Source organism: Stigmatopora argus, chromosome 1 (genome assembly GCF_051989625.1).
Source record: "Stigmatopora argus isolate UIUO_Sarg chromosome 1, RoL_Sarg_1.0, whole genome shotgun sequence".
In the NCBI taxonomy this organism is placed as follows: Eukaryota; Metazoa; Chordata; class Actinopteri; order Syngnathiformes; family Syngnathidae; genus Stigmatopora; species Stigmatopora argus.
In genome coordinates, this window is record NC_135387.1 from 3,452,081 (window position 1) to 3,464,297 (window position 12,217).

At 41.0% G+C, this 12,217-nt stretch overlaps 1 protein-coding gene across 5 annotated transcripts in view; it reads right to left on the reverse strand.

The window, feature by feature from the left end:
• Positions 1-813: 813 nt before the first annotated feature.
• LOC144075183 (disks large-associated protein 4-like) overlaps positions 814-12,217 on the reverse strand; it is a 130,744-nt gene continuing 119,340 nt past the window's right edge. For 4 of the 5 annotated variants that reach the window (XM_077602191.1, XM_077602112.1, XM_077602034.1 and 1 more), the window contains 6 exons: positions 11,430-11,836; positions 11,171-11,268; positions 9,644-10,080; positions 9,082-9,173; positions 8,820-8,966; positions 814-3,700 (listed from right to left, as the gene is read on the reverse strand). In XM_077602191.1, the coding sequence (XP_077458317.1) occupies positions 3,476-3,700; positions 8,820-8,966; positions 9,082-9,173; positions 9,644-10,080; positions 11,171-11,268; positions 11,430-11,836 (1,406 nt within the window). In that variant the 3' untranslated portion in view covers positions 814-3,475. Of the gene's footprint in view, positions 3,701-7,427; positions 8,554-8,819; positions 8,967-9,081; positions 9,174-9,643; positions 10,081-11,170; positions 11,269-11,429; positions 11,837-12,217 lie in introns of those variants that run through there. The other variant, XM_077602357.1, reaches the window with a different exon arrangement.

A 12,217-nucleotide genomic window follows, 5' to 3' on the forward strand; every position in this document is an offset into this window, starting at 1 on the left:
TTTTCACTGTAACGTCAGAATTTTGTCAATTTATGCCATAACAGAGAGGGAAAAAACAAAACACTTCAAACATTTAGTGGCATTCCACTTTAATTCGATAAGTCAGTTCTATCCAGAAAATGTCATGTTGCAATAAACATGGTATATATCCTCTCAGAAGACAATCCAATAATGACATTAACCAAACCATGTTAGTTATGTGCTTAGTTTGTATAAATATATTCTCGAAAGCCCAAATATTTTTGCTTGCCTTGTTGCTTCATCACCATGACGACAGATGCAGAAGGGTTATTGGGCAGCCATGAGGCCAATGTGTTTTTGTCTTTCTGCCAATCCAAATTTAACGCTTGCCTGTAGGTCTTTGATGGTGACGGACGTCCAATCCATTCCGACTGACAGTCCTGGTAAAAATGGATTAGAGGTTCAACACCATCCGTGGTGGTGAAGGCTCCGTTTCCAGTATGATGTCCCTTATACATGAGCCCTCTTTGTATAGCCCTTGGGAACTCGGGAGATACAGGTAAACAAATTGCTCATACTCTGATGAACATGTGAATAAATAAAGGGATCCGGCTCTTGAGTACTTTTTCAGAACAGACGAGAATCCTCACATACAAAACCCATTAAAAGGAGGACTACTCTTTCAAGATATATATTTTTACACGTATAAAGGCCATGCTTTTTTGAACAGTCAATATAAAGGGTCTAATATAAATATTAGTAATATGTGAATGTGTTATGAGCAGCTAAAATTAGCACAGATTCCAATTTAAAAATATATATACATATACACCAAGAATGATGACCAGGACATGTAGCAAAGGGATGCTTTAATGATTTCTTTGGACAATGAAATGCACATGTCCACATGTTGATGTATTTAAAAAAATAAAAATAAAATGGGATGCATTGTAATTGACTATTCAATGTTTTTGCTTGGATTAGAAAAGAGCAGGACATTTTTGGAGGAGTGTAACACAGGGACTGACAAGTGTCAGACGAACTAAGTCTGACTAGTCACTAGTGGGTTGACCCTAGAACATAGTTGGACAAATGGCATTGGAAATGATGCTAAAACTAACAATAAGACTTAAATAATACATACATTTAAATTAAAACGTCTTCAAATGACATGTTTTTTGACCACTGCCATCTTGGCACAAAAACTTCCATTACACCACCAAAAGTGACTAGACTTAGAGGCTGATCCCTTTTCAGACAGAAGACAGAAACTGTTTCTAATGGGTGAGGTTTGGGAACGTCCCACAGGTATTTAAGTGAAAATTGGCAGCCAAAAAAAACATGTACTATGCACCAAAATCTGTGCAGGAAACAAGTTTTGGATTATTAGGAGTATTTGTAATGTTTTTCTTAAAATTGTCATTGTGACCAATCTGGTTCCTACTAGTGACTTTGAGCTTTCAACCTGAGATTCAAGTGAATTACGAGTTCACAAGCAAAATAAAACATCCTTCATAGTTAAAAGTCAACCAGTTAAAATCTCTTAAGACCGCAGCGTCGACAAAACTCCATTTGATTATTGCTTTTTCATTTTCCTAGTGGTATGAAGACTCCCACACTATCACATGTTGTCTAGGTGAATGGGAATGACATATCAAGTGGTGGATGTCTTGGTCCCCTACGCCACGTTAAAGCTGAATTCACAAGCATTCAGCAGACAAACAAGGGAAATAAATCAACAAAATACTTGATCTGAGGTGAAAGTGCAATGATCAAGTTGGAATGAGTTGCAAAATGCATACGTGCTGTACATCCCCCCAAAGCTCATTGGCCGCGCAGTCCTTTGAAAAATACCACATCAAAAAATTACCAAATGCAAGATTTGATTGATGATATTCAAAGATACAGACTATGTAGTGTGCGCTGTGAGGAAAAAGTGTAGGGGTGAATAGAAATGATTGCATCGAGTGCTAATATATCCTGACAATACATGTACATGATCCATTATAAAAAAAACCTACCTTGGTACTGAACACGCAGCTTTCTAATAATCTTGTATACAACATTTACAAAATGATCGTAATAGTGTGTCATTTATAATATATATGCTACTGCCTTCCTCTAGTTCTCTACATTTCAAACCATCCCACACCTTTTACATGGTAAATAGCACAGCCAAAGAGTGGCAGCCATATACAAATAGAGAACAGGAAGACACTATGGACAGTGAGTACACCTGCATGTGTATCCTGAGTACATGAGGGGATGGTAGCTCACATCATAAACCAGGCAGACAGGATTTGTCGCTTCACTCCCGAGAAATGAGAGGGTTCACACCCGCACGTACAAATATTCCTCGCAGTTATTTGTCGAAAAGGGTACTTGCACATTTCAGACAGTTTTGATATACCGTATTTTTTCGCAATGGTGTCCCAGTGGAGCGAGTGGTTACCGTGTCGGCCTCACAACTCTGGGGTCCTGGGTTCAAGTCCAGGTCGGTCCACCTGTGGGTTTGCCGGGTACTCCGGTTTACTCCCACATTCCAAAGACATGCATGGTAGGCTGATTGGACACTCTAAATTGCCCCTAGGTATGGGTGCGAGTGTGCATGGTTGTCCATCTCTTTGTGCTCTGCGATCGGCTGGCCACCGATTCAGGGTATCCCCCTCCTCTGGCCCGGAGACAGCTGTGATTGGCTTCAGCCATATCCCACGACCGTAATTTTCTCGCATATTAGCCGGCTCCGCGTATATGCCGCACTTTTAAAATTGCCTTAAAATCAGTCAATTTTACAATTTCTCGTATATGACGCCCCTTGATTCCCAATTTTCACCTCCATATTCATGGTTTTAATAGGGAGTACAAATGTGTTACTTTGAAAGGAAATTCTTAAGAAAAATCATCGTATGTGGTATTTCTGAGATACTGTATAAATCAAAAGGATCATCTGCTGGATTGCACATTCCTAAAGGTTGTTGGCTGCACGTAGACAAATTCAAAAAGGAAGTCACGCGAGCAGTACAACCAAGAAGTATGTCCGTAGCGGTCTCATTTGTCATCAGTATTTAAGATGGCGGCGCCCTGCGCGAGCAATGGCAGGCACAAGTTAGTTTTTTCACGTTATATGCAAGATTCAATTTTTTTTTCTTGAATTTCATTCTTAAACATCAAAATAAAAGTTTGTTAAGGATTTTATCTGTATTCTTTCTCTATTTTGAAATAAATGACCATATCGGCCACATTCTCTTGCATTATGGCGTTTCCTGCACGTCAAGTGCCCTTTAATCCATACCCTCGATTCACTCACTTCTTTTAGCGAGATTTTTTTGGCATATATGTGAGAAAATACGGTACTTCAGAATAGGATAATTTCAATTAATTAACATAAATGTTCATTATAATGGTCTTCAAAATCTTGCATGGTTATTTTCTGTCCCATTTTGCACAACTGCAAAGTTTGGATTATCATGTTAATATATGAATCGCCGAATGAGTGAAAACGCAGATGAGATACTCAGAGGCGGGTCTGTGCCTCGGGGACATAAATTTCAATACTGTCGGCACTCTCCGTGGCAGAGTTCTGTCGCACAGATGCTGCACGCTTTGCTGCCATCAACCGTTTTCGTGCTTCTTGTCGCTGTTTATCCACAACAGAGTCCACACTTCTGTCCTTCCCAGCTGACAGCCTGGGCTTAGATTGCTTCTTTGGCACAGATGATGGAAGCTGTTGGTTTTCAACCTAGGTAGATAATTAACAAGGTTAGTTTATTATGGTTGCCTGGCAAACAAGCCGGACGGTCCTGTCTGATTATTCATAGTGCAGTCTTAACAACTGCTTCACGCCCATCTGACGACCTAGCCAATCAAGAGAAAGAGGAAGGGTGCTAATGACGCAACCAGGAAGCAACCATATGCTTGAATACACTGTCGCAGTGCAAACTGGCTCTGTAGATAGGTTATAATTTATGACGTTATTTCAGGAATACAGTTGCCGCATTTTTAAGACTACAGGCATGGCCAAAAATTTTGAGAATGACGCAAATATTACATTTTCACAAGGTCTGCTCCTTCAGGGTTTGAGTTTTAGTTTGATTTATTTAATAATGGACAGCACATATTAATGAACATATTTATATTCATATAGATGAACATATGTAAATATGTAGGATTTTAGCGGAGGGCTAATTTCCATCTTTAGTCCCTTGTGTAGGTTGAAGTGACACAATGCCACATGCCACAGAGGTTCAGAGACGGGAGTTCACGTATGGTAATAAGTATTGAGTTCCAGGCATGTGCGCCACAGAAAAAGGTGCTTTGGCTGAAAGCACTTTTTGAAGGGAACTACACAGTCACCTCTAGAGCCAGCCAAGTTATTCCTAGGTATTTAAATTCTTGAGCATTGATTCGTTGGACAAAAACGTTGGGGTCACTGTTATTTGTCACACATTTTGAGAAGTACATACTGACAGTCTTAGATTTGTTTAACTGTAGTTGGGATTTTTCAAGTCAGTGTTTCGCGCTCGTCATTGCATGAGTTCCTGTGCAGCATGCTTTTTGTCTTTCACGTCGACATATAAAACAGTATTATTGGCATACATTTGGCAGGTGAAAGTTGAAGGACAACGGCTTGGCAGATCATTTACAGTTGTGGTCAAAGGTTTACATACACTTGTGAAGAACATAATGTCAGGGCTCTCTTATGTTTCCATTTATTTCTACAACTCTGATTTTTCTCTGATAGTGATTGGAAGAGATACTTCTTTGTCAGAAAAAAACATTCATGAAGTTTGGCTCATTTATGACTTTAAATTTGGGTGAACAGAAAAAAAGTGATCAAATCTGCTGGGTCAAAAATATACATTCAGCAGCGATAATATTTGGTAATATGTCCCTTGGCCATTTTCACTTCAATTAGGCACTTTTGGTAGCCATCCACAAGCTTCTGGTTGAATCGTTGACCACTACTCTTGACAGAATTGGTGCAGTTCAGTTAAATTTGATGGCTTTCTGGCATGGACTTGTTTCTTCAGCATTGTCCACAAGTTCTCAATGGGGTTTAAGTCAGGACTTTGAGAAGGCCATTGGAAAACCATAATTCTAGCCTGATTTAGCCATTCAATTTCCACTTTTGATGTGTGTTTAGGGTCATTGTCCTGTTGGAACACCCAACTGCGGCCTAGACCCAATCTTCGGGCTGATGACTTTAGGTTATCTTGAAGAATTTGAAGGTAATCCTCCTTCTTCATTAGCAGCAAAACAGCCCCACACCATAATACTACCGCCATCGTGCTTGACGGTAGGCATGGTGTACTTGGGGTTAAAGGCCTCAACTTTTCTCCTCCAAACATATTGCTGGGCATTGTGGCCTGACAGCTCGATTTTTGTTTCGTCTGACCACAGAACTTTCCTCCAGAAGGTCTTATCTTTGTCCATGTGATCAGCAGCAAACTTCAGTTGAGCCTTAAGGTGCCGCTTTTGGAGCAAGGGCTTCCTTCTTGCATGGCACCCTCTCAGTCCATGGAGATGCAAAACATGCTTGACTGTGGACACTGACACCTGTGTTCCAGCAGCTTCTAATTCTTGGCAGATCTGCTTTTTGGTGATTCTCGGTTGAATCTTCACCCTCCTGACCAATTTTCTCTCAGCAGCAGGTGATAGCTTGCGTTTTCTTCCTGATCGTGGCAGTGATAAAACAGTGCCATGCACTTTATACTTACAAACAATTGTTTGCACTGTTGCTCTTGGGACCTGCAGCTAGGGGTTTGCATCCAATGAGCCCTATTTAAATGGCCTCATTGTCACTCATAATCACTCACAAGAAGTTAAAAGGCCAAGCTATGAAGCTCATTCCACTGACACAACTTTTTAAGTCACCAAAATTGATAATTTGTGTTGCTGTATGTATATTATTGACCCAGCAGATTTGATCACTTTTTCTGTTAACCCATAATACAGTCATAAAAGAACCAAACTTCATGAATGTTTTTGTGACAGAGAGGTATCTGTTCCAATCACTCTATCAGAGAAAAATCTGAGTTCTAGAAATAACTAGAAACTCAAGAGAGCCATGACATTATGTTCTTCACAAGTGTATGTAAACTTTTGACCACAACTGTATGTAAAGACTAAAGAGCAGTGGGCCTAGCACTGACCCCTGCGGTACCCCAAGACTGTTATTCCACGAAGTAGATTTTGTTTTGTATCCTGACCCACTGTGATCTTACAGATAATTATGATTCAATCCCATTTAGTGTGCTAAATGCTTTTAGGTGTTTGCCACATGTTTCTATGGTATAATGCCTTTCAATTAGAAGCATTTAACAAGTATCAAAAGCTTTCATTGAGAATTACATGCAATAGGTCAATATTTGCAGTGTTGCCACTTCTTTTCCGAGACCTCTGCAATTCTTCCTGGCATACTGTCGATCAACTTCTGAACCAAATCCTTACTGATGCCTGTCCATTCTTGCATAATCAATGCCTGGAGTTATTCAGGATTTGTGGGTTTTTGATTGTCCACACGCCTCTTACGGATTCACCACGAGTTCTCAATGGGATTAAGATCTGGAGAGTTTCCTGGACAAGGGCCCAAAATCTTCCCCAAGCCATTTTGTTATGACCTTTGCTTTATGGCCAGGTGCTCCATCATACTGGAAAGGGCATTCCTCATCACCAAATTGCCCCTGGATGATAGGGAGAAGTTGCTCTCGGAGGACGTTCCAGTACCATTCTTTGTTCATCTGTGTTTTTAGGCAAGATTGTGAAAGAGCCCACTCTTGACCGAAAAGCAACCCCACACATCAATGGTCTCAGGATGCTTCACTGTTGGCATGAGACAAGAGCAATGGTAGCGCTCACCTTTTCTTCTCTGACCAGGCCTTCCTCCGAAGGTATTCGCCTTACTGAGCGTACAGGTGCACTCACACCTGCCTGCTGCCATTTCTGAGCAAGCTGTGTACTGGTGGTGGCCCGATCCCTTAGCCGGAGCAATTTCAGGAGAAGGTCCTGCCGCTTGCTGGACATTCTTGGGCGCCCTGGAGCCTGTTTGGCATCAATTTCACCTCTCTCCCAACCATCCAGATGGAATTTGGTGATGAAGAATGCCTTTTCCAGCATGATGAAGCACCTTGCCATAAAGCACACGTCATAACGTCTTAGGAAAAAAAACATTAAGGTTTTGGGTCCTTGGTCAGGAAACTCTCCAGATCTTAATCCCATTGAGAACTTGTATTCAATCCTCAAGAGGCGTTTGGACAATCAAAAAGCCACAAATTCTGACAAACTCCAAGCATTGATTAAGCAAGAATAGATGGGCATTAGTCATGATTTGGTTAAAAAAACTTTATCGACAGTACACCAGGGAGAATTGCAGAGGTCTTGAAAAAGAAGGGTCAACACTGCAAATATTGACCTGTTGTATGTAATTCTCAATAAAGGCTTTTGATACTTGTGAAATGCTTCTAATTGAAAGTCATTATACCATAGAAACATCTAGCAAATACCTAAAACCACAGATGGAACACTTAGTGAAAATGTAATATTTGTGTAATTCTCAAAACTTTTGGCCATATGTATGCAAGTTACACCGGAGTATAAGTCACATAAGCCAAAAAATGCAGAATGAAAAGTAAAAATATATATGTCTAAGCTTGTGTAAGTTTCAATTTTGGGAGGGCAATTATTAATTTTATGAGATACCAAGAATTAAATATGAAATTAAGTAAAATGTAAATGAAATATGTCATTGTAAGAGAGTAAAGGCGTTATAGGCATCTTTTAACAACAGTTTGGCTAAAACCTATATAGCTTTAAAAAAAAACAGTCAGTGGTCAGAGAGAAAAATAAAACATTAAGAGAACAATGTTTCTGCTCTTCTGAACCAATACAAATGTGGAGTGGTCACCTCCTGAAGGCAAGCCAATCAGGGAAAGAGGCAAGAGCTGCAGATGTGACTGTCTGCTGGACTTTTTATGACAGAATGCAAACCAATTCTTATATTCATTCATTTTATGAACCGGCCACCCAATGGTGCAGTGGTTCTTTCGCCTGACTTGGTCTGTCAGTCTGGGTTCCCACTAGGTGGTGGTGGGTTGGGGTTAGCGCGAGTGGTTGTCTGTATCTCTGTGTGCCCTACGGCTGACTGGCAACCAGTCTAGGGTGTAGTTTGCTCTCTGCCCAAAGTCGGAACAGGCTCCAGCAACCCACACAACTCTTACGAGGATGCGTGGTATGGAAGATGAATGTATGCAACTGCTTATCCTCACATGCGTTGCAGGGGGTGCTGGAGCCTATCCCAGGTAACGACGGGCATCATCTTGAATCGGTGGACAGACAATCATAGGGCACAAAGAGACAGACAACCATACACGCTCATACCTAGAGGGAATTTAGTGTGTCCAACCAGCATGTTTTTCGGATGTGGGAGGAAACCGGAATACTCGGAGAAAACGCAATTCAGGCCCGGGTAGAACATGCAAACTCTACAGTGAGGACCGACCTGGAATCGACCCCAGAACTCTGAGGCCGACGCGCTAATCACTCTCCCACCTGGCCGCCCAATTCTTATAGATAGGTCAATTTCCCGAGCTTTGTCTGAAACACAGTGAGTTCCCTCATGTAAATAGGAGCAAAGGATGTCACTGGAAGGTTTTTTTGACAGGAAACTATGTTTTCCCAAGTATGACGAGATGAGCCATTATCCAATCAACAGCAGTATTCTATTTTGAAGGTTTTTCCCATTGGTCTCAATTGGATCTCTCAGATTAATGTGTACAATATTCATAGCGGATATATGGAACAATCAATCAATCTGGCATGTTTGGTTAGGTGAAAATGTATAACATTAGCAAGAAATTGACCTCTGATTTCTCAGGAAGTTGCCATTTGTTGGATTTCAATTGGTAAAGCTCATCAAACTTCACGCTGATGTCTTCTATTGAGAGTTGTAGAAGATCCCAGAAGCCTGCAAGGTCCTGGGCTGCAGGCCGTGGATTGGCGTTCACGTTCTGATGAGTGAAAAAAAAATCAAATTAGCATAACAGATGAGTACAAGCACGTCAAAAAAAACAACAGTAACATATTGATTGTCGGGGATTTTATTATTGTGGCAGTCTCTCTTACCAGGTTTTCATTACAGAGCCCCCTAAACTGCTCAAACTTCTGTGATATCAGAAGCTGGGCACTGCCTACTGCACTCCGGATTGTACCCAACACTAAAATGAGAAAGACATCTTTAGAAAAAAATAATTAAACAATAAAATTAACTAGGCTTCATCAAGAAAAGGGAAGGACTGATTGCACATCAAATATTGTTTTGTACTGATAAATACATGTATTAGCACTCAACATTCAAGGAGAGCTAATGGATGAATGACCCTTGTTTTTATAAATTTAAACTTTTGAAGGATGACAACTTGTGCTATTCCACAGTTTCCGAAACTTGTATTAGCATGTTAATCGAAATTCATTTTGCAAGTCTGACGAGCTGGGACATCTGCTAATCTGATGCAGGCTCTCAAGGGATTTGGCATTCAGTTCATCCACATTACAGAAACTGCAATAATAAATCTGCCTAATGGCTGAGTGATATTCAGCAAGATAAAGGCGCAGTTATGCTCCCAGCTTTTGATGCTGATGAAACTGAGCCAACAGCAGAAATATGATGTAACTTGTGTATATGTACCTTCCTCTGACAGTTTAGTGTCTTTGGTCTCTCTTTCCATCTGTTCACACCAACCCTCCATTCGGCCAGTTTCCGCCTGCAGCAGCTTCAGAAACCAGTTACCATCTCGGAGGCAATCTGGCGTGGTGGCCTGTGCCGCGTCCCCTTGGGTGCTGCAATTGCCAGTCCCGATGCTTGGATCCGGTGGTGGCAGCGATGATGGATCTAAAGCCGGGTCTAGCAACTGTGGGGGCGGGGTGGACATTTTGCATGGAGGAGAAGTTTGTTTACAAGACAGTTGCTCCAAGGCTTTGTCCTTATTGTTGGATTCATTGAAATTGTCAGCATTAGGGCTGGTGCCGTTGGCTTTGCTGCTTTCTGAGAGTGCTGCTTCGAGGTGATCTTGAGGCTCGGTCTCCGTGTTTTGTCTGGAGGCCATGCTGCTGTCTCGGCTAAGACTGAACACATGCACAAACATAAACCTCTGTCTTAGGTATATTTAAATATTTTTTTATAAATAAAATAAAAAAAGAATGACATCGTGCTCCTAAAACACACTCTTCACTACCACTTAGAGACCACTATGAATGTCAAATAGCAGATGTGCAGTAAGCTTTGCTACATTGGAACACTAAGATCAAGGAGTTTAATGACATCCAACATCAGATAGCGCTTATTCACATGCTTTCATTGTTGGGCAGACATGTTTAAATTTGTGTAACTTTGATGAGTTCTTGACCAATTTAAAGTGTCAAAAATGACTTGCTATCTTTTACAATTCAATGTCAATGTCTAAATAAACGTACAGTTGTTAGTTTTTATTTCCTTTCTCAAATGTGAGTGATGGAAATAAGATTCGGTTATAGATTCATCAAAGCTTAATTGGCCAGTGTGTCACCAATTTCAATGTGGTTTATCACCCTACTGAAAAAAGAAGCGGACAGTAGTCAATCACAGGTGAGGTTGTGCTTGTTTAGTATGGCTAACATCTGTATTACCACGCCAAATGTAAAAGAAGAAAATATTCATTTGATTTAAGTCTGTATGTAAATTGTTAATTTTCACAGTATGAATTAAAAATTATTTGAGCAACCTTCAAATGAGGACCTGGCCAATAACTTCGCTGCATCCTGAGAGGTAACAAAAATATTAAAATTCAAATCGGACACCCCGTCTCAACTCTGCGAGTGTTCTGAGGGGCAGAAAGTACAGGCTTTGTCGTCAAATCAGTTCAAATCTCATGTCACCCGACAACGCTTCCATCTTGCTTAACACTGGCAGCCCTGTCTGAGTGGCCAGCGATGCTTCTGGATGTGGTGTTGTAAATAATCGAATGCCACATTCCAACAATGCTCCGAATTTTCAAAATGGCCCAGAGTGTAGCAAAGCGCTTTCAGACTACATTTCTGAATGACATCTGAATTCCAGCGAAGAGAACAAACAAAATATTTCAAATATTGTTACGATCTTGTTTACAAAGTAAATTCTTCAGCTATTTCCTTCCGTACACTGACACTTATGAGCAGATAATTTTGACTGTATACTTACGGCCTTCCGTTCTCTACTTGAACTCCTATGGACTGGTATTTTAGAGGCGCAGTCAGGGCTAATGTTTCTTCTCTTGAAACAGACTGAAGACAATCCACCTAATCATAGTAAAATATTTTAAATTTTAGTTTTCGTTGAATTTCACTTACTTTACTGCCATTACATTTGCACACAATGAGTCTTATTTTATTAACAAAATCATTTCACTGCCTAATGTTCAATATGATTTTCCATATAGAAGGGAAGAGTCAAATCTAACCTGAATGCCAATTGAAGATAGCTTTCGCTTAGGTACATTGGGTGGCTGCTCCAAAGTGAGGTCAGGGTTCAGGGTATCATTTTGAGAGTGGGCAGATGCTAAAGTGGTGGAAGAGGTAGTGGATGAAAGATCACGAGGGGCTGGAACAGGGGGCACAGAGGCTGCAACAGCAGCAGGGATAGCAGCTGGGGAAGCAGTGGAAGCCTGCCTCCTCTTGGCCAGACCCCTGGTGCGGATGCTACAGAGACTCTCAGAGGAATTGCTATGTTCCGATTGGCTGTTAGCTTCACTTGCGTGGTCAAGGTATGTGTCTTGGGCAGACTCTGTGCTGCTCTGAACTGTCACTGAGATGAGAGGTTTGGAGGTGGTGCGGGGTGGGACTGGAGGTGGTGCCTTCCTACTGTTGACTGCAGACAAGAGAAACAAATCAAAATAACATATTTGGACATGGTGGTCTGCATTAAAGGTGGACTATCACAGATTTTTACACACCAGTTAAATGATAGAATCTTGCCAAAGTGGTACCTTGAGATACGGGCTTAATGTGTTTTGGGACTGAGAGCGTATGTCGATTTACTGGTACAGTGGTACCTCGAGATACGAGCTTAATCCGTTCCGGAACTGAGCTCGTATGACGAGATTCTCGTAACTCGAGCAGACGTTTTCCATTGAAATGAATGGAAAACAAATTAATTCGTTCCAGCCCTCTGAAAAAACACCAAAAACAGGATATTGGATTGGTAAAAATGTTTTATTTTTTATAATTCGCCATCTATTAACAAAGTAAC